This window comes from Ziziphus jujuba, chromosome 2 (genome assembly GCF_031755915.1).
Source record: "Ziziphus jujuba cultivar Dongzao chromosome 2, ASM3175591v1".
In the NCBI taxonomy this organism is placed as follows: domain Eukaryota; kingdom Viridiplantae; phylum Streptophyta; class Magnoliopsida; order Rosales; family Rhamnaceae; genus Ziziphus; species Ziziphus jujuba.
The window spans coordinates 16,312,901-16,337,030 of record NC_083380.1 but is presented as its reverse complement, the minus strand read 5'-3'; the positions used below and the strand labels follow the sequence as shown (position 1 = coordinate 16,337,030).

General features: G+C 30.3%; 2 protein-coding genes across 2 annotated transcripts; both read left to right on the top strand.

Annotated features, from left to right (window-relative positions):
* Positions 1–15,903: 15,903 nt before the first annotated feature.
* LOC107418802 (AP-3 complex subunit delta) lies at positions 15,904–19,706 on the top strand. The gene is made up of 2 exons (XM_025073862.3): positions 15,904–19,153; positions 19,446–19,706. The coding sequence occupies exon 1, from the start codon at positions 16,262–16,264 to the stop codon at positions 19,142–19,144; it is 2,883 nt and encodes a 960-aa protein (XP_024929630.3). The 5' UTR covers positions 15,904–16,261; the 3' UTR covers positions 19,145–19,153; positions 19,446–19,706.
* A 2,225-nt stretch (positions 19,707–21,931) lies between these two features.
* On the top strand, positions 21,932–23,977 carry LOC107418775 (glycosyltransferase BC10). The gene is made up of 2 exons (XM_016027473.4): positions 21,932–22,537; positions 23,236–23,977. Exons 1-2 carry the CDS (start codon positions 22,040–22,042, stop codon positions 23,905–23,907), a joined length of 1,170 nt encoding a protein of 389 aa, XP_015882959.3. The 5' UTR covers positions 21,932–22,039; the 3' UTR covers positions 23,908–23,977.
* The last annotated feature ends 153 nt before the right edge of the window (positions 23,978–24,130 follow it).

The following is a 24,130-nucleotide window of genomic DNA, read 5'->3' as shown; positions in this document are numbered from 1 at the left end:
TTAGGTCAGTTCGGTGATATATTTGTCATTGTCCCTTTTCAACAATTTTTTTCTGCTTTTTTGACATTTGGCTAGTACAAATTCAAATTGTAATATATTTTCAAAAAATAAATAAATGTTTTGTCACTAAATTATTGAGATCTTAATAAACCTTAAACAATAATAGTTTTTTAAATAATAGTTAAAAGAATATGTTCATCTAAGAATTCAAGTAGGGGAAACCACAATTCTTGCTTGTTAATATTACCAATCTTCAATTATAGTTTCAGAGATAGTGTTTAGAAAATAAATATTAATCATAAAGTGTTAGTATGTTCTTAATTAGTAATAAAGCGAGAAGAAAAAATGCATTCATTAATTGCATCGTTAGGATTTTAGGGTCATGAGTTATGGTAGCAACCAATTAATGACTCGTCATCCACAAAAATAAAGAAAGGAAGGAAGATGAGCAGAATAACTTTCAGACAAATTTTAATGCATATAAAATAGTTAAAGAAACCATTTACAAATGATGTCGATTAATTAGTTGCTAATTAATTAATTATTATTATCATCTGAAACCCAGCTATGCAGAAAGCAATAAATTAACAATTACATATTTTAGCAGGATTTGGGGTTATTAATTTTAGTAGGATTCTTTGTATTGAAATTACTATAATTGGCTAGAAATAAATACATTTTTTAGCCACGTCAATCCCAAGGATCTAGAGGTATCCATACATCCATGTTTTATGCACTTTTCAAGTGAAAATACCAAAATTTGTCGGCAAGGTTATCGTTTAATTCAGAAAATTAATGCAAGCCTAGCTTGTCTATATTAATTTCTTTTTAATTAGTATGCACTTTTTTTTTCTTTTATATATATATATATATTTAAACAAAGGTGTCCCTATGTCCGATTGGGAATAGATCTAATCCATCTACTATGTTTGAGGATTAGAGCATTAATAAGTATCTCCTTTTAAGTATTTCCTTTTTAACTACTTCAAGTTGAATTTCTGACTTTGCTAGATAAAATTATTTGGATTGTAATATGCTACCAATTGAACCAGCATCTTGTTGGCATTATTATCCACTTTTATGATATTGTTTTATTAGTTTATTTGTTTGAAATTATTTAAGTTATATTAATTTATCAAACGTTCGTATAACATCATATTAGTTGATATATTCAAGTGTTATTAAAAAAGTTGGTAGCGTCAGTAGTCTTTTTTATTTTCATTTAGGACACGTTTTGGAATATAGAATAAATGTAAAAATAGAATAATTATTTTATAATATTAAATTTTTTCTATGTTTGATATATTTTTAAATAAAACAATAACTATTTTAAAGAAATAGATGACTCCTCATTTGAAATAATAGCTATTCATTTTTTAAAACTCAGAATTGTTATTTTTATATTTTTATTCAAATAAGCTTTAAATATATATTTACCATATTTATAATATATTTAAATTTATATAGTATACCACATTTAAAAAATATATAAATAAATATAAAAGTTAATTTTTTTATTGTTTTTAACTTAAATTTGGCAAAGATAATAAAAGTCAAGAAAGTCATTAAATATTTAATAAAATATAGATATAGAAAAAGAAAATACTTTTTTACATCGTTTAAAAATATTTATTTTATAAATTAAACATATTCTTAATTTCTTGAGCTGGTGTCACGTCGAATAGTAGGCATGCTTACGTGTTTTACAAAGGAAGAATCCCTATCGAGTTGAGAGACCAAAGTTCTTTTGGAATCATATATATATATATATATATATAGTTGGGCTTTACACGTAACTGTAGCAAGTTTCTCTAATAAAAATGCATCATCCCTGACCAGCTTATTTCATCATTTGATGCTAGTCACAAATTTTTAAAAATACGAATATAATATTTTATAATCAATGTGGAAGATCATTTTACATGAATTATATATATATATATATATATATATATATATATGAATCTCATTTATTCAAAACACAAGAAAAAAAAAACAAAAAAAAAAGGAAAAAACAAAAACAAAATTCTATATAAGACATACCAACGTAACTTAAACTAGAAATGAAGAATGAAAGCGAGACAAATAAAAACAAATGGTAAGAAAAGTAGGTTTGAAAATGATTCTTCTTTTTAAAGTCAAAAGACGAAACAAGAAAATTAATAAGATTCCTTTTTTTGGAGATAAAGAAAGAGAGAGACAAAGGAAGCAGACGTGGAAAGACGTTCTTCAATTACCATAGAGTAGTAGGTCTAGACTCCCCATGTTAGACTCCCTTATACACTCGAAGAAAAAGCTTATAATATACCAGCTTCAATTGCTAAACCAGAAATACCTAATCATCTAGTTTCGAGGTTTTCCAACCCAAAAAAGAGAAAAAAGAAAAATATAAATTAAAAGATAAGAAAAATATTATATATATATATATATAACTATTACAACTATATATCTAATCGTCTGGCTTAATCGAATAGTACGTAGCAAATAAGCCGACGATCAATTGCAATGGTCATGTTTATATATATATATATATATACATTTGCAAACAAAAAAAAAAAAAATAGAGTAAAACAAAACCACCTCAGTGTCATAATGATTCATAATCTGTTTATACTAAAATTACTATTTTTTTAAACAATATTTCTGAATTTATATCTTTTTATCCTAATTTAATATATATGTTTGAAAAATAACAACCATAATACTAACATATGGTTTTTTTTTTTCATTTTATTTTTAATTCTTTCTATAGATGGCAAGGTCATTCCAGTACAACAAACTTAGTTTAAATTCTCCCCCCCCCCCCCCCCCAAAAAAAAAAAAAAAAAAACTCAGTTTAAATTTTGTCATTTTTTAATAATGAATTTATTAAGAATACCTTTTTCAGATTATATTAAACTCTTTGTTTTTTCTCTTTTCATTTTTTTTTTCATTTTTCTTATCTAGATAATTGTTTCTACGATGCAATAATCCAAAAAAAAAAAAAAGTAAGAAAGAAGCAAACAAAAAAAAAAAAAGAAATAAATAGAAAAGATCGAAATAATAGAATTTGATTTATGGTAAAACAAAATCAAAAAAGCATATTGGCAAAAACTTTATAACTGTATGCCACTAAGGGACTCAACTTTGAAAATGAAAGGGCATGGATTCAATCTGTAATCACAATGCCAGTTCAAGCTGTCTTCTAGATAAAGCAAGAAAAAACAATGTTTTTAATATTTTTTGATTTGTTGTATTTAGTTGTTTGGCTGGTTTGTCTATGTGCATAAGTTTAGTTTGTTGTGTTTAGTTGTTTGGCTGGTTTGTTTATATGCATAAGCTTCCTATTCGATGTGCTTTCCATTTATGTAATCCAATCCCTAAAAGAGCGAATTCCTTCTTTATAAAAGTTATATCAGGCTATGACAAATTGGTTCACTCCAACCTGCCTTGACTGCTTGACTTCTTCTTTTGTCGGATTATACGCATAGCAGTAAAGAAAAATATTGGTTTATGATTGGGTTAACAAGAAGAATCGTCGGGTTAATGAAGAATAGCAAAAGCGCATGAGCATAGGTCACATAATTATGAAGAAGATAATTTTTTTTTTATTTCTTTTAATAAGCCATAAATCTTCCAAATTTTTTTTGATTTTGGTATAGATTAGTTAGATATAAATAAAAAATCTATTCTCTTTTTCCAACCAATGTCTATTGATTTTGGTTTTGTATGGAAGACTAGTTACATGTAAATAAAACATCTGTTTTCTTTTTTGAATAAATCATTTTTCATAAAATTAGATAATATATTTCTGTTAGTTAATTTTGCAGATGATGCCATTTACTATGCATACTTATAGTTTGCCTTAATTATGCGGCCACATTTAATTATGATATGTGTTTGAAGAATAATAAAAAATAATTTTGTTCATAAATATGTTCTATTTTTTTTTAAAAAAATATTTATCTAATATTTATAATTTTTTATGCGGTCCTTTTATCCGTTAATTTATCGTCTTTAACAAAAATAAATTTCTTCTTTTCAAATAGTAATAAAAAAAAACAAAAACATGTATAATTCATTACATACTATGATATCTCCATTATTACGAGGCCCGTGCGGTCGCACCACTTATACATGCTAAGGATTGGCCCTTATAGATGCTATAATTGACATCAATTTTTATATATAAAAGATATGCAAGAATTATTCAAAAAAAAAAAAAAGAAAAAAAAGTATGCAAAAGGAGCACTATGACCCAAATACTTTTTTCCTTTTGTTTTTTGTTTTTTGATTTTTTTTTTCTTAAATCTTGATTACGACCCAATACTTGATACTACGAAAATAAACTCTAAAATAATTAATGGTCCTAAATTAAACATTTGATTATGTTGATCATCAGCTTATTTGAATTTATGTTTGGGCGAGTGTGTAATGCTCTGGCAAGCCACACATCTATTCATTAAATTGCTCAAAAATAATGAAAATGAAATTGATCCACTAAGTGTACAACTACAAACTAATTAAGCTTATATTTATCCTAAAAGTCTTTTTCCTCTTTAGTCGGAAATTCTTTCTCAAGCCCCTCTTCAGTCCATCACTTTTATTAACCAATTCATTACTTTATATTTTCTTCCTGTTTAGTTGATTTCTCTTCCCACTTTTCCCACTGTATCTTCCATTTTCCATTCCTTTATTCATTTTCAATTCGTTCATTATCTTTTAAGATATATACACCCACTGTGTATTTTGATGAAGTTGTTCCAAGACTAAAAATTAGTAATAATACGTCCCCAAAAGAATTGATCACCTTTTTTTTTGTCCAAACTATTTTTAATTGATCGTGTAGGATTTGTAGAACAAAAAAATAACCCAAATTTGATGCCAAGCATTTCTATCTAAAGCAACACAAATTTAAAATTTGTGACTAGAAACTTATTGTGCTGAGATAAAGACAAAATATGTTGCTACACACAAATCATGGTTAAGTTTCTAGTCACAATCTTAATAAGATGTTTGGATTCTGATCAAAAAATAGAAAAAATTAATAATTCATACGAAAGTAAAATAAATTTATACAGATTATCTTATCAATACAGACGAGCTTAATACGAATGAGTTTAGTGTACTTAGGATTGTGAGGTTCGGCCAATTCTTAGAACAGAAGAGAACAATCATAGGAATGAGAAAAATTAGTGGAAGGGATGTTTTGGAGCAGGCAGCAACACTACGCTCTTTCATATTCCAAGGTTGACTTCCCTTAATGCATCTTGCTGCTTCACTAGTGTGGATATTTTATGCCGAAAGGTGAGTTGGTTATAAACTCTTATGCATCTCTTCAAATCTTTTGTTATGTATTGCCCCCTAACTGTATATCAGACCCAGTACCAGACCATAAACTAAAGTCTACATGGCTATTGACAGTATAATATTAAAGTAGGAGAGGAAGAATAATAACCATGACCAAAGATATTGATTTAACAACATGGTTTTCCTAACACATTGTCGTTTTCATTAGATGAAGCATGCATTCATATGAATTTTTACATGTATGTTGAATAATATTTATATATATATATATGATTTGTACAAAATTAATGACCTTTCAGCCCTATAGAAATTTAAAAACTTCAGAGACGAGCAATTTTTTTTATTTATATATATATGATTTGTACAAAATTAATGACCTTTCAGCCCTATAGAAATTTAAAAACTTCAGAGACGAGTAATTAAAAAAAAAAAAAAAAAAGTGTGCAGATTGTAATTGAATATTATTTGTAAAACCTAAAACCAGTCCAAAGGCAAAGAAAGAAGGTATGCTTGAAGGATATATCTAGAGTGATAAAAAATTTTGATATCTATAATTTGGTATCTTTTGAATGGTTTACCTTTCCATATATATATAACAATATCAATTTAACATCATTAAAAAACTGTCATATAATTGGTTACTAAAATTTTGATAAAAAAATTTGGTGTTGTAGTATTATTCATGCTTAAAATAGTCTAAATGAAAATAATTGTTGGTGTTTAATTTCTGATTTTGGGTTCGCCTTTCCCCCAAGTCACAAAGGCTTTATAACAAGTCAATCAGGCCAACGGTGTCGACCGTGCATGTCATTATAATATCAATGTAACTATATATATAGGTCAAAAAAATTACTCACTTACTTTTTATCATATATTGTAATTAAATTATAATGGTTTTCATTTCAAAATTGTGATTTTGTAACGATACTCTCTTTGTGAAGAATATATTTGGCATGTACAAAAGTAAAGACAAATATAAAAAGAGGAGAGCTGGAGAAAATACATATTCAAGTTTCTTATTTATAGTAGGAAGAGGAAAACGAGGGAGATAATAGAATTGCTAAATCCTTCTAAATATATCAAACACAGAGTCAATGAGGGATAGCCTTTATTTATTTGTTTATATTTATTTCCTCTATTTTCCTTCCTTTTTTTGTTTTTGTTTTTATCATTTTTACCAAATATATGGATAATTTTCTTATTAGAATCTATAAAAGACAAAGCTGGAGATTTCCTTAGTAAAGAAATATATATAGATAGAAAGATAGATAGTAAGCGCATCTCTAATGGAATATTCATTAGTTCTGTCTATCTAGAAAAAAAAAAAAATTATCACATCAGATATTTGTTCAAATGATGTGATAACAAAAAAAAAAGAACAAAAAAATAGAAGCTGTACAATAGATTTTTCACAAAATGAGAATCTGTTAGATAGTATAAGTCATAAATTAGCATTTTCTTTCTCCTCTCTCCTCATCAATTCATAGCCTTTTCTCTCTCTTCTCTCTTTATCAAGCGTCTTAATTTATTTCATTTAAAATTTTAAAATGATCTATTGGAGAAAAAAATTAAACAAACATTGTCTATTGATAAATATTATACTATTCAAACTTCAATACTTTTCAAATTCCTTAACACATTAGTTTTAATGGACAAAATAATTGAAGATGCTTTAATCTTATAGAAATATCTAAAAGAGTAAGACTTTCAAAATTATTCTTTAATAGTATATTAGTGTTACAAATTAATGCTTTTGGGTTGAGTGTTTCCTCGTTTGTCTACTAGATCACCAACACCATTATTATTTTAGTTTATGAATCCACTAAATACAATAATGTTATGGATATTATGGACTTATGACATTGACATTTTATTTTATTTTTTAAAACTGGCCCTTGTTTTTTGAATTTCTTTGTCATATAATTTGCATTGTACTTAATCTTAACTATTGGTTTTAAGGTAAATAATTACTAATAAGCGCATTGCCATTAGTATTACCATTGTACTTAATGAAGGTTTATCTAGTGGTTTATACATGTGAGTCATGATTTGTTACAGGTACCAAAATATTTACCAAATGGCACATGTTAAAATATTATTAATTGTCATATTCATATAACTTCAATATAGATTAGTGAACTATTGAATGAAAAGTGAATTAAAAAATAAATCAATTAAATATTATCACATCATTTGTTATATTATTTAATCAATAAATTTGATGAATATTTTGATAAGTACAGTATTATTTTTTAGAGTTGTATTATTTGTTACTATCAATAACAGTCACCTATGACAAATATTAATTGGAAATATTTAATTTTATTATTTTTTATTTTAAAACTCTAAAATGAATTATTTAATTGTAATAATTTAAATTGTCATTTGGTTATAGATCTCACTGATAATTATTCACAACCATGATAAATAATATTTCTTTTATTATTTAGTATAACGTAAAAATGTATTGACTTGTTAAACGATAAAGATCCTAAATCATTTAATCATATAAAACTAAAACTCTAATTGGCAAGTGTCAGGTTTTAATATTAACACGTCTTATATATGGTTTCCAACACAAGATTGCAATGTGCTCCCAGCCGCACAGTTTGAATATTTGCATTCAAACACCCAAATCTTTGGGGGACTAATGGTAATCAAACTTGGGTTTGATCCTCCACTATCTATCTTTTTTGTTGCCTGAGCCTACATTTCAAAGGAGTATAAAAGTGTGTGTTTAGGAATCCATTTTCTTACTCAATTAAGCTTTTATGTTTGATAGTAACTTAGCACACATTCATTAAGTGCTTTTATGATCTCATTTTAATAGTTCCACTTTAATATACAATGTTAAGTTTAATTTGTATATAGAGGAGGGTAAATTAGCAGTGATCATACACCAATAATTAGACAAACTTTATTTTTATTTTTTATTTTTTATTATTATTTTTTTTATAATATGAGGATGGTTCCCTTAAGGTTTAGTAAGGGACTTGCAAAGTTAAGTTGGTTAAAAGCTTGCATATGTCAGAATCAACAAATAAAAATCAAGTTCTTTCAATTCAGTGTGTATCTGCTCTTTATTTTTTCTTTTTATTGCTTCCAGGGTGCACTTGCATCAACATAAGAATCAATGAAATTTCGGAACCAAATAAAAATTAAAAAATTAAAAAATGAAAACTTAGAGGGTTGAATTCTCACTTCCCAAACAGACAGGCTGTTTTTCATTCAAATCCCCATCAAATTATATTCACCTCAAGCTTGTTGGCATGCCTGATTGCTCCCAAGTGAACAGGAGCAAAATTTATGGATGGATATTGGATAATCATGCATCCAAAAGAAAATTAGGTATTAATTTCAAAGAAAAGCTTTTAAGCAATCATTAATATCTGTTATCTGAGATTATAACCAGACAAATAGTAAATATATCAGCAATTATTTATGAAAACGACATTTAAAAAATTACGAAGTGGATGACACATAATAATAAAAATTTAGTAGAACAACATTGTGGACTGCTATATCATATGACTTCAAGATTCTCAACTTTAATCACAGTGGTGACTGAAAGCACGGCCTAGCTGACCTGTAAATTATCCTATATAGAAGAAAATGTAGCTTGTGGGATAAATTAAATGGTATTTCTCCAAAACCCTTTTGATCAGTCAATTCTTGCATAAAGTAAATTGTGGATTAAATATTTTGTTTAATTTCATTTAAGAAAAGTATAAAGGGAATTACTGTATTTAATTGTGAATAAGAAAAGAGAAAATTAGGAAGAAAGTAATCTAGCAACAACAGAAAAATGAGCACGATAAAAGCAAAAATATATTGGCATTTTGGTATTTGTAGCCTTGTAAGACCTATTTTCTTAAGCTATGCAATATGTTTTTTTTTTTTTACTTTTTCTTGCTTAAACACAAAGGCAGGCTTATGTTGGATTCCGAATTTGCATTTTTTAAGATAGACTATTGGGATTTACCGCAGGAGATGAGCCTGATTATAGGCAAATCTCGATCTCAAAGATAGCTCTTTTAAATCTTATTCTAGATAATCAAAAAGATCTGATTGTAACCTTCTAACCAGTTGCAACTTTTAGAAAAAAATGATTGCATCCTCCTCCAGTTAAAACCCAAAGCCTATCTTATTGTCACAAGAATTATATCTTCAGTAGAAATGATAATTTGAACTTCTTCCTTTAATCCATCAAGGACAAGTAAGTCGGTAACGTGTGATTCGAATGGACATCCAAATTCTTAATAAGTGTGACTAAGAAATGCACAAGAATCTCGGTGAACCAAAATAAGGGAAAGTGGCTTTCATTGACCATGAAAAAACTTCAATACACAGCGTGCATGTACACCCTTACATAGGATGTGGACCTCCCATAGGGTAGTGAGGGTGCACATGCACCAGGTGCACTGAAGACTTTCTCCATTGATCAAAAGAGTACAAATTACAGATGGACAAAGCAAATCCACTAAAGAAACCCCATTTTTAATTTCCATAAACCAAACCTTTTTTTTAACTCCCTATTATGAGTGCCGGTAAAAGTCTGATTTAACCCCACTTATGTAACCCAAAGTGAAGCAATATCTTCCTTTTTGGTCACCACAACTAACTGGGTCCTGTATATATCGAATGGGGTTGGTTGAGTCAGGAGGACCATGCTGACCATTTGGCTGGACTTATTTTAGAGTGCTTTATCATGCCAAATATGGATTCCCATGTTGCTCTCCATCATTCAATGTTGGCATAAGATTACAGCTTTTGGGGGTATTTAAGAAAAGAACAAAGCACTACCTTCTAATTTACCCGGCAAAGATTTCTGTGGACAAAATTTACCAAAAGATTCACTCTTCCAAAGCAAATTTGTAGAGAAATTTTGTACATATACAACAAGTTTAAAGAACATTATGTACATCTTTTAGAGGCTTCAAACACACCAAATTTCTGTCAAGTTGCTTTTTCTTACAAGCTTGTCTGAGTTTTATAACATCATAAAGTCAATTTGAAATTTGGTACTTTTTTTGGTTCATTCAGGGTACTCCGATAGAGTGAGATACCAATAAATGGGAAGTAAAAATGTGTTCCCGCCCTATTGAAACACACACACACACACACACATATACGTATATACATACATACGTACGTATATATATATATATATATATATATTATTGTTTTGCTTTTTATTTGCTTAAATTTTTTAGATAAATGATAGTTCAACATTATTTTGTATATGATATTTCACATTTTTGAATTGAAGTTAAGAGCATCTTAGCCTTTGGTAATTCAGAAAGTCATAATTTCTTTTCTTCATCATGACATGAAGTGATAATCCTGTAGCTCAGCAACTAAGATTACTTTGTAAACAGACAATCGTACAAAAGGACGATGCACAGTACAGCAATATGATTCTTTTTACATAAGTAGCAACGAAAAAAAGTGGATAGGATTGAGTACTTCAACTGGTCATCGTTAGAATAAAGCATTAAACAAGGTACCAGAAGAATATCTTATTCATTTTTCAAGTTTCAGACACATTTTCTGGTCACTAAAATGAAATAAATATTATAAATTTCTTGGCCATGCTAAGATGATCATTACGCAGCTAACTTGTCAAATGGGAGGTATGGAAAAATTACATATGGGTATTGGACTTTAATAATATTATTAAAGTTTACCAAACATTAATACTTCTGCAGAACATGTAGAATTCATTGCAACTGCTCTAGTTGTTCCTCAGTGGGATTTTTTTATTTTTTTGGATGAATATCTTTGGTTGGATATTGAACATGTCGTGAAACTGATGCTTTGATACCTATGCCACTATACTAATACAAAACTATCTTATTTTAACTAATAATTTTTCTGTGGTAAATAGGATAAAAATAAGTTGGTAATATCTATTCTTTTTTGCCTAATGTATGGTAAACTAGCCAAATTTTTTTTTTTGAAAAGCTGCCATTTTTTTAAATTTTTTTTGGGGGAAAATTTTCAAAGAAAGCTAGACTTTTTACGTGATAGATTGTGTATGGACATGATCGTGGATGAAGGGGTTATTGTAATTATACATATATAAGCAGGCTAAGATGATTTTATATGGTAAAGTCGATGAAATTGTTTGAACATTAGCGCTAGGGACATCAAAGTAGTCATTTAAACTAAATGTCCCTTTTGATACCGCTCATACGACAATGACAAGGTCCCGAGTCATTTAGGTCATCTAGAGCTAAAAATAAGTCCCCTCCTCCAACTCCAATTTCACATGTGTCCAATATATATGTATATATATATATATATATAATAGGTGTAGGAAATATGGACTATATGTGGGTTGATTTGTATAGCAGTAGAGTTTGTCTATTGTCTATTTTATTTTTTATTTTTTAATTTTTTTTTATATCTTGTAAGCCATTATAAGTAAACCAATTTTCAGAGTTCACATCTTCATCATCATCACTAAACTTTGTCCCTACAAGCTAGTATGCCCTAGTGCAAGCAGATTCACATTCCAATTTGATCATGGTCAGACTCCTTTAAAGACATGTTCTTTCATTCTTCTATCTTCTATTTGCCACCTACTGTAAACTGGCAATTTTATTTGGTCATACTGGTTTGGCAAACATTTTTGTCTCTTAATTTCAAAACATCTCCAATGACCTTTGCATTATGATGCATAGGGCTCTTACAAAAGTTGCATTATTTTTATTTCACTTGTTAATCTAATTGGTAGCTCAAAGATTAGAGGCAGACAAAAAAGTGGATTGAGAAAATTACCAGTCTAACTTTATAGCAAATTGAAAATTTGTCTTTCCCAAGCCTTGCTTCCTATGGACTGGATAAGAGTTATAATTGAAGAATGTCAAGAACAATGGCAAATGAAGCAAATATAAAGGAAAACACTTAAGTTTTAATGATAAAGCCTTCAATAAAAAATTCACAACTAAAAATCTATTTTAGAAATGTTTTCCTACTCAATGGTTTAACTTTCCGTTAATCCTACTCCTAATATCTTTGCGATCCATATTTCAATAGATAATGCAACTCAATAATGCCATTTTTTGACAAATTTTCAATAAGTAAGATGGTTTTGGTATGTAACAACTAATTTGGCAACAACTCTGGATTTAGTATAATTAAAAACTAATAATTAATTTGCCTTACCTTTCCACAATTTTTCTAGTTCTATTTGACTTTTAAATAACTTAAAAGGAATTGTAATTATTTGATGCTTTTAAAAGCTAATCCCATATTAGAGTTCTATATTAGGGATTAATGATATCAAAGTCTAGAGTAATATTCTTTGGCTGTGTTTCTCAATAATACATGAGTATAGTCCAACCAATAGGCCAACAACAAAATTGGGCCTTACTAAATACTATGGTGTCATTTGCAGTCAATGGCGGCCCAACAAATCGAGTTAAAAAATACCAGTTAAAGCTAAAGTTTTGGAATGCTCATGAAAATTTAACTGTCTCACGAGGAGTCCAGGAGCTATACCTCTTGTTAGTGGTCTATGACCTAAAAAACGATGGGCCTCCTAATTAACACTGTCTTAAATGGCCTATCTAGGCTTTGTTTTACCCTTTTAGGATTAGGTTTGGAGAAACCATCTTATTTTAGAGCAAGACTGAGAAAAAGCGCACCTCAATGTCCACCTTCGCTCCGTAAAATAAAATGTAAATCTTTTTAAGATTAATTCTTAAAGAAAATAAAAGTAAAAGAAAAGAATTAAAAAAAAATGAGAAAACATGAAAAATGAAAAAAAAAAAAATAGTGTTAAAAATAAACATAAAAAACATTTGGCAAAATTCTTAAGCACCTATACTGCATGGTTAACATGTTTTAAAAAAATAAATAATCAAATAAATAAATAAATAAATATTAAGGTGTACATTTTTAAAAGGGAAGAATTGGAGTTCAGAAAAAAAGATAGATAAAAATTGATTAGACTATGATTATATTTAAATACTATATTGTAGGAATTATTAAGTAACTATATAATTGTATCATAGATAAGACTAAATTTTTTTTGTTGAAAACTTAAAAATGATATAAGTTTTCATTATAAATAGACATTTGTTAATTTTTTTGTTGGAAATTTAGAACCTACAAAGTTTCTATCAACTTATTATAAATAGATATATTCTAATTTATGTTAATTGCATGTATTATAAAGATATTGACTTATATATATTTTGATTTTGAAAGTATGAACTATTTTATTTATTTATTTGTTCTATGTAATTAAATAATATTAAAAAAAGTGAAACGCCTTATTATGTTTGCTCTCGTTGCTTTGCCATATCTTACGCGTTTTAGAACCTTGCTATGTAATAAGACATATAACAAATAGCATTCATATTAACATCCAACTTTCAGGCATATAGTTATTCACCAAAAAAAAAAAAAAAAAAAAAAAAAAGGGCATATGATTCTTGCGTATAAATGAAATCCAATATGAAATTATAAAATATTATTAGAGTTATCTTGCACGATGTATTTATATGTACACACACAAAATTGTACTTTCATCAAGATAGGATTTCCATATGAGAATAGGATATTTTTATGGAAAAATCATTAGAACTTTTATTATTAGTCTTTAGATTATTTTGAAGATTAATATTAAAAGATGTTTTAGTGGTCTAATTGAATTAAATAATGTACTACAACCCTAAAATGGTGAAGTAAATCCAATTTAAACTTTAAAAATAATTTTAAATATCAACCTTTTAAATGATCTAAAGGTTGAGAATCAAGATCTTAATGGAAAACTATCAGGATGTCTTATTCTCCTTTATGTACAAAATTATGTATATAGAGAGTCAATCTCACAAGTTAACCAGTAGCATCAAATTATTTTTTATTATCTTTTTTAATTACATTAAAAATTAAAATAAATTTAAAAATTAATTAGTGATTAAATATGAATCTATTAATATATTAAAATTCTATTTAGACAAAATAAACTCAATAAAGGCTCATAAAACTATAAATATTTTACATCTCAATCTTTGAAATAAATAGTTTATAAAGTAAATTTCAATAATAAAACTATAAGAACTATTAAAGTTTTTTTAATCAAATATTGGATTGCCCTAATAATTGAGATTTACAAATGAATTTGGGATTAAAATGAATCCATATATAGTTTATTTTATCTTTTAAAATTTTAATATATTACTATACTCATTAAAATTACATTTTAAATCTTAACCAATGAATAAAAAAACTAATAATAAAAGTAACTAATCATAAGCCATTAGTGGAGAATGATAGGTCATTAACTCAACAGAAGAATAAATTGCAAAACAACATCTGAAATTTACATCAGGTTCTAGTTTTCCTACCACCATTGCACACTATTTTAGCGAGAGGGATCTCTAGAAGATCATAATTTAGAGGAATGTCACCAACAGGATTTCTCAATAATTATTAAATGGAATTTTTGGAGAAAATGTTATTCATCCTGCAAATAAGGTCGTCTTTATTTGGGATCTGCATCATTTGCTTGGTCATTTATGCTTTGCTTTTAAATCTTAAACATTCTTCAATTCCATTTAATCTAATGATCATTGTTGATGCCATATCATTTAGTACCACATAAATTTCACATTAGCACTAAAAATCCATAAAAAAAAAAAAGAAAAAAAGTTGCTTGTTCCAAGCAATGTTCAATATCAAAAATCATCACTGCAAATTTTCAGAACTCTCTCGTTCGATGTTAAAAGGTTTTTTAGGTGCGGCAAAAGATGCAGACTTAGATGGATTAACCATTTAGGTACTTTGAAGCCAAAAAGGTCAAAAAAAAAAAAAAAAAAAAAAAAGAGAACTATCTACGTCCTAATCTTAAGTGAGGGAATTTCATTGAAGAAGAAAACGAACTTTTTTCTTTTTTTGATGAATTTTAATGGTCATGTAAAAAATTATATGTCATTTAAATGATGTGGAGTTAATAATTGCCATTAAATTAAATAAAGTTAAAAAATTATTAAAATTTAAAAACAAACATAGACAAATATTTGAAAAATCAAACGAAGAATTCAACTCTCCTCTATTTGATAATAGTTTCTTATTATATATATCCATTGCATCAATAACATTTATGGTTATAAGCTAATTATTAATTTGATATAGATTGTCTTTTAAAAACAATTTAGATGACAATGATAATGACTGCTTATGATTATTCTGGTTCAAAATTTAAAGTTAAAATTTCATCTTTTTAATTTATAAAAAACAATAAAAACAACCTTGATAATGGATCAAGCTAAACCCTAATACTATGAATAAGATAATAACTCTATTGTTGATCTCTTAAAATTCTTTTCCTTCTTTTTTTGATATTTTTTAGAAATTGTAATTTTTGATTAGGGTTACAAACATTAAAATGTTTGTGAAATATATATAATGAGATATATTATTGTTAAAATAAATAAATAAAAACACATTACCATATATCATGATATAAGAATTTAATACTATAAAGTAAGGAAAATTCTATTCATTTTCCTCATCATAAGTTAAAAAATATTTGAAATAAAGAACCCCAACTATTGTTTTATATATATATATATATATATATATTTGTTTTTTCCTAAGACGTGTTTCCTTTAAAAAAAAAAAAAAAAAAAATGATGCTTTCGTTTCAACCCGAAAACAGAAAGCCCAACCCCAAAACCTTGCCTTCCCCATCCCTGATTCCAAGCACAGAAACCAATGACCAGTGGCAATGATCCGTATAACCAAATAATCAAAACCCCAATACAAGAATCCCAAAATTCTCAATCTTTCTCTCACAATTATACCTTTCAGATCCTCCTTCAAACATGTCCAACCATGGAATTCTTCTTCCGTTGCAGTAAAAACCCAGAAACCCATTAACCCCAAAACAATAACCAAATTTTACTGCTTCTTCTCGATCCCATTGATTTGGGTTTCTCTTCCAAGGAAACCAAAACTAATGGCGGGTTCTTCTCTCATGGACACTCTCTTCCAGCGCACACTGGAGGACCTCATAAAGGGTCTTCGTCTCCATCTCATCGGTGAGTCCGCCTTCATTTCCAAAGCCATGGAAGATATTCGCAAAGAGATCAAGTCCACCGATCCTCACACCAAGTCCACTGCTCTCCAGAAGCTCTCCTACCTCAGCTCCCTCTATTTCTACGACATGTCGTGGGCTGCTTTCCATGTCGTCGAGCTCATGTCATCGACCCGCTTTGCCCACAAGAGGATTGCTTACCAGGCCGCTTCTCTGTCGTTCGATGAGAACACCCCTGTTCTTGTCCTAATCACAAACCAGCTTCGGAAGGACCTCATCAGCACAAACGAGCTAGAGGTAAGCCTTGCCCTCGAATGCTTATCTAGGATTGCTACTGTTGATCTTGCTAGAGATTTGACCCCTGAGATTTTCACTCTGCTTTCGAGTGGTAAAGTTTTCGTGAGGAAGAAGGCCGTGGGTGTGGTTTTGAGGGTGTTTGAGAAATACCCAGATGCTGTTAAGGTGTGTTTTAAGCGCTTGGTTGAGAATTTAGAAGGTTCAGATCAGCAGGTTGTGTCTGTTGCTGTTGGGGTGTTTTGTGAGCTTGCTTTGAAAAACCCCAGATCGTATCTTCCATTAGCACCTGAGTTTTATAGGATATTGGTTGAATCGAGGAACAATTGGATTTTGATTAAGGTGTTGAAAATCTTTGCTAAGTTGGCTCTTCTCGAGCCCAGGCTGGCCAATAAGGTTGTTGAACCTATATGCGATCATATGAAGAGGACTGACGCTAAGTCATTGGTGTTTGAGTGTATTAGGACTGTGGTGACTAGCTTGACTGATTATGAGTCAGCTGTAAAACTTGCAGCTGTGAGGATTCGGGAAATGCTAATGGACGATGATCCGAATCTTAAGTATCTTGCATTGCAAGCTCTTTCCACTGTTGCACCAAATCATGTGTGGGTAGTGGTGGAGAACAAGGAGATTGTGATCAAGTCTTTGAGTGATGAGGATCCTAATATTAAACTCGAGTCCTTGCGTCTTGTGATGATGATGGTATCTCAAAGTAATATTGTTGAAATTTCAAGGGTTTTGCTCAACTATGCCCTTAAATCCGACCCCTTTTTTTGCAATGAGATTTTAGGATCAATTCTATCGACTTGTTGTAGAAATGTATATGAGATTATTGTTGATTTCGATTGGTATGTTTCACTTTTGGGAGAGATGTCGAGGATCCCACATTGCCAGAAGGGGGACGAAATTGAGAAGCAACTCATTGATATTGGTATGAGGGTCGAGGATGTGAGACTGGAGCTTGTGCGGGTTGCTCGTGATCTGCTGATTGATCCTGCTTTACTTGGTAATTCTTTCCTATATAGAACATTATCCGCTGCTGCCTGGGTGTCTGGGGCATATGTGGAGTTCTCAAAAAATCCTTTTGAACTAATGGAGGCACTTCTACAACCTCGTACATATCTCTTGCCACCATTAATAAGAGCAGTTTATTTACAGTCTGCTTTTAAAGTATTAGTCTATAGTCTTCATTCTTATCTCTTGCAAAGGGGGATCACTGAAAGGGATTTTGCGGAAGGTTCTGATTATGCACAACATGATGCTTCTGCATCTCTCAATCAGGAGGAAGGATTCAACCCTAGGGTTTTAAATCAATCATTTGATGATCTTTCTGTGGAACATGGAGAGGAGATAAGTGCTGGTCATGGTCAGGCATCAGCCTTTGACTCATTGGGGACAAATAGTTTCAGTGATGAATCTATTATGAACATGATAAATCTAATAGAATTGGCTGTGGGTCCTCTATCAGGAAGCCTTGATGTAGAAGTACAAGAGAGAGCACGAAACATACGTAGCTTCATTGAGTTGATAAAGCAAGAAATGGTTGATTGTTTGGCTCAGAAGGAAGAAAGTTTAGATAGGAATAAAACAGAAGTTTCCAAAATTATCAAACTGATGCATGATGCATTTTCAAGTGAGCTTGGCCCAGTCTCAGTAACTGCTCAGGAAAGAGTGCCTATACCAGATGGTTTGCTACTGAAGGAGAATCTTGAGGACTTGGAAACAATCTGTCCTGATGTTCAACTACCCTTGTTAAATTCATTTTCTTTTGGAAGTCCTCAATCTGAGGAGACGAATGGTGATTCTCTCCCTGATCTCCAGAACAAAGTAGAGTCAGAACCATCAAAGGAATCCACATCTCTACTTGCACAACATCGCAAGAGGCATGGTTTATATTATCTTCCTTCAGAGAAGAAAGAAATATCAAATGATTATCCACCTGCCAATGATCTCAAATCAGAGAATGATCGCAATAATGATGCTGAAAATCTAGTTAAACTTACAGAGCAATCACTTGTTCCAAAGAAAAAGCCAAGCAATGCAAAGACTAGGCCTGTGGTGGTTAAGTTAGATGAAGGAGATCAAGTGTCTATTGCAGCCAAGGCACAGCCCAAGGATGATTTGTTGTCAGGTGCTGTGCGAGAAGTTCTTTTAGGTAATGACACCAATGACAGTTTATCACAAAGTAAACCATCTGATAGGTCCTCAGCTAGGAGAAAAGGTAAGGAAAAACTAAATCTTGATTCTCCTTCTGAATCAAAAGAGAACTTGGATGATGTCAAAAAACATGATGATGAAATCCCTAGTTCAAGAAAAAACAAACACCGTAAACATGGGAAAGAGAGAAGACACAAAACTTCAGGAAATGTTTTAGACGAAGGGGGTGAAAATAGTCAGAAAGGGAAGGAAAAGACTGGTCATCGCCATGGAAAACACAAAGCTCGACAAAGAGCAGATGTGCCTTTGAATGTGGTTTCACAGACACCAGTGATTCCAGATTTCCTTCTATAACATTTAAAGGTTTGGATTCGTTTTTGTCATCATCATTGCTTAAAAGTTGACTGGCTTGCATGCTTTTCTTTAATCACATTGAGTGCTGAGGTTAACTCTGCTGTAGATTTTATACAATTTTTTTTTTTTTTTTTTTGTCCTTTTCGCGGCTAGGTTGTTTTTACACACTCTTGAATTGGTTTTCCATGTTACAGAATTTTTCATTCTTTGGAACTTCCTCTCTCCTTGTGCTGTAATATTAGAACATTCTCCTTAAATTGCCAAATGGGATTAAATTTTTACATCACTTTAAATGGTGCAGTTGGTTGAAATACAGTGCAAATTCAAATTACATAACTATGGCGAATTACACAAACAAGTTTGGCACATTTTTCTAGACAGATATAGATACCGTGAAGTTCGCTGCATCTATAGTGTGTTATTTCAGAGCCTGCTAAATTGGGATGTTCCTAACATTTTTCTACTCATAGCAGCTAGTTAGGTCAATATAATTGTCTTTATGAGTAATGTTAACTTGAGAACTTTTTTATTTTATTTTATACATGGGGTACATTTATTCAAACTCATGGTCATTGTTTGAAAAACAGAAATAGCAACTGGGTCGGGTTCACTCGAACTCGAATAAACTCGACCTGATCCAATAAAAACCAATCTTAATTATACCTGACCCAATTCATTTGCTAGTTGGGTTTTATCGACCCGGCTCGACGGGTTATCGGCCTCAACCCGGTTTGAAGGTGCATAAAACTCAAAAAAAAAAAAAAAAAAAATCTATTTTATTCTTTACAAACATGTCTGGGTACTCGATGGGTTTTTCCAAATCCGACCAAATTAGGTTATAAAATTTAAAAACCTGATTTAACCTGATATTTAATTAAGAATATCCATATCAAATCCAATTGGGTTAGATGTACCAAAAATCTGATTCGATCCAACTTGACCTATCTGAAAAATAGTGGATTTACCATTCGAGCTGTTCCTTCAGGAATAGCGTGACATAGCATTTTGGTTGAAATGCAAATGGTATTTCACTTTATTAATGACAAACTGTTTCTGGGAGATTTTCCTGCAAATATTTTTCTTCATAGCTCATGGGGAAAATAAGAATTTGCATTGTTTTCCTGGACAATTGACTGTGTAGAATTTATTTATTAGTTTTTCTCTTGATGCTATATGTAGAACTTGCCTGATTCCCACTTCACCGAACTGTCACATAGAGAATTGAGCTAATTTCCAAGGCTTTGAAAGTTCCCTAACCCACTAACAGGGCTAACGTATTTGATTGTTTACCAAACCCACCAACAGGGCAACTTTTGACTCTTTCTAATTCCTGCTTTAATTGCGAGAAGATGGGCTGCGTTATGTTTAAAACCGATGGCAGGGAGGCTCATGAATACCATTTCTTGAATTTTGAACCATTTTAGGTAGATTAAAACAGGTAGATGATTAGTGCTATAGTACACCGGTTATGACTTATGAGCAACTTGCTCTGCTAACCAAAGGAAGCTCTTTTAAGAGACTCCTTATTTGGTATAATATAAGGGTTTATAAAGGATTTTCAACCGAAAAAAACCAGCACACTTAGACATGGTGAATCAATTTTCATATTGCCCTTTTGGACTTTATTGTCGTTCTTTTTAAACAATGATTCTAAAGTCTGAATCTTCCATCATGTTGGAATTAATTTTCTGACTTTTTTTTTTCTTTTTTTTCTTGGGTTTTAATTGCTTCATAGATTAGATTTTACATGTGCTGATAACATGCAATAATGGGATGCCTCCAAAACATAAGGCTTGGTACCTTGGAACGAGGACAATTGATTGTGTAATTTGGTGTGTAGATTTAAGAATCATGTGTGTTTACCAAATAAATAAAAAACAAACTTCAAGTCAAATTATTCAAAAAAAAATAAAAAAATAAGAAATTCAAGTCAAACCACAAACTGGATTGGAATGGTGGGGCAATACTGAAGACTAAAAGAAGTCTGGCTGTGAATTAGTGCCTAGATTGCAGGCCCAAAAATTACCTTTAAGTCTTATATTATGCATGCATTTTTTTCTTCCCAAAAAAAAAAAAAAAAAAAAACCCAATATTGTATCACAAACTATATTCTAATTCATCATCATGATTGCCATATAGAGTTTCAATGGGTAGATTGTTTTTCAGAAAGAGTGGTTTTTTTTTTTTTTTTTTTTTTTGTATGTGTGTCAAAAAAGGTATTGTTGCCTTTTTGGTTATAAATCATTTATTCTCAAAGAAAATATTGATAGCACCCTTTGTTTTAAACTTATATTATTATTATTTTTTGCTGGGTATGATTATTTTGGTTTGAAAGATCAAGCATACTTAAATTATAGATGATAAAAAAGTTTTAAAACACAATAAATCATTGATAAACATTTTGAAGTGGAGCCTAACTTTCAACACATCAATTAAGCACAACTTAAGTAAAATTGAAAACTAAAAATAGAAAAACATAAACATCATCAAACGAGCACATGCTTATATAACACTTAAACCGTTATGTTAACATGATCAACTCTTTAAAGGGTTTGGACTCATGATAGTTGAATCAATATGTATATGGATTTCAACCAAATAAATTGGGTTTGCTAACCTCTTTATGGGACTAAATGCTTAAGATTTACTTTTTTCCCGTATTTTATGATTATTATTGGAAATTTATTGAAATCTGTGAAAGCAAAACATTAGACTTTGTTTACCCAAAGTCACCCCCAACACATGGACACCATCTTAACTTTCGCTTTAAGCCGTCTCAAAGTTTTATTAAAATTTGGGGTGGTTTTAACTTTTCAAAAATATCTGCTCAAAAAGGCCTCTTCCTCTTCCCAGTTCCTACCCAAACACCCCCTTTCTCTCTTTGCACTCTTGCCAATGGGAATTGAAGACCAAAAATTTCAAACAAGAACCAAAAATTTCACTTCCTACTTCCACTTGAAACATGTTTTTCATTTCGTCTTTTTCATCATTGGTTTGTGTATTGGAATCACACTAAGTATATACTTCAAAAACTTCTCCTTCATGTTTCAAAAATCTGTATTCTCTTACACATCAAACCCACCAGTAGTGTTTCAAGCATCAGTTTCAGAAGTACCATCAGCTAAACATGGTGTTGTGGAAAATCTGACGCTGGGTATGGAAGATAAGGAGCTTTTGAGGAGAGCTTCAATGGTGCCAATGGTTGCAGAGCATCCAAATAAAGTTGCTTTCATGTTCTTGACAAAAGGACCCATACCTTTGGGCCCGCTTTGGGAAATCTTCTTCAAAGGTCATGAAGGTCTTTATTCCATTTATGTTCATTCTCATCCTTCTTATAATGATTCTAATACTCCTCAGAATTCTGTTTTCCATGGAAGAAGAATTCCAAGCAAGGTTAGATCCTTCTTCAATTTCTTTTTTGATTCAGAAATTTTGTCAAATTTAGAAGGGTGGTTTTGATTTTTATTTATTTATTTATTATTATTATTATTTTTTTTTTTTTGGGGTGGGGGGGGGGTAAATTTCGATGTCAATAATATCAAATTAAAATAAAATTTTAATATGAAATTGAACTATCTCAATTATTTATGTAAAAGTTTTAACAAAATCAAAATCATCAATGATTGAGTTAGTTTGGGTTGACAATTCTACTTTTAATCGACATCCAAGCAAGTCCTCTTAATTTAAAAATTCAAACTCTTGGAACAGAAATATTGTGAAATGTAACAATAAATTAACATTGTTATGCCATGTATACAAGACCAATAATATTTCCATTAAAAGTTTATTTTTTAATATAGAATTTTAATATTAAATATCAAATAATTATTTAATAAGAACTAATTATTATTTATTACATCAATGTAGATTTTATTAATGATCATTATTATTTGACCGATAAATAATTTTATTTTGGACAATAATATATTTTTAGATTTATAAATAAACTAAATTCAATCATATTAATTGATTAGGTATCTAGGAATAATACTATTATACGTAACATACATAAATCCATGAAATTATGTTGATTTAGAAAAAAAAAAAAAATCCAATAAATTATGTAATCACTTTCCTCCCCTGAAATGCAGGAAGTGGAATGGGGAAGACCATCAATGATAGATGCGGAAAGAAGGCTATTAGCAAACGCACTCCTCGATTTCTCAAACAAAAGATTCGTCCTTCTCTCCGAGACCTGCATTCCTCTCTTCAACTTCACCACCATCTACTCCTACCTCATCAATTCCAACCTAAGCTTCATCGCCTCCTACGACGATCCCAGAAAAGTAGGCCGAGGCCGATACAACCCACAAATGTCACCGACGATTTCCATCTCCGATTGGCGAAAAGGGTCCCAATGGTTCGAGCTCAATCGGAAGCTAGCCATCGAAATCGTTTCGGATTCTAAATATTACCCAGTATTCCAACGGCATTGTAGTCCTCCATGTTACATGGACGAGCACTACATTCCCACTTTGATTAACATTCTTTCGCCTGGTGACAATTCGAATAGGACTGTCACTTGGGTCGATTGGTCCAAGAGTGGTCCTCATCCTGGTAGATTTGGAAGGAGTAGTGTTTCGGCTGAGTTTTTGAATGAGATAAGGTTTGGTGGTAATTGCACCTATAATAATAATAATAATAATAGTGGTGGGGATTATTGTATGTGCTTGTTGTTTGCTAGGAAGTTCATGCCGGATACTTTGCAACCTCTCTTGCAGATTGCTCCAATTTTGCTGAATTCTACCGGTATTTGTGGATAGCATTGAGAATTCTTTCATTTTATACGCATTTAATACATCTGTTTACCAATTTATATAATATTTGTTTCAACAAGACACAAGGCAAGAATTGAGACCAAACTCATAGTTTTAAATAGTATTTTATTTTACCAACTTAAATGCAGTGGTTGCAAATATAAAAAGAAATAGGATTTAGTGGCTCTTTCCATTGGCTTGGGACAGTCTAGTGTTTGGTGGGAGAGGT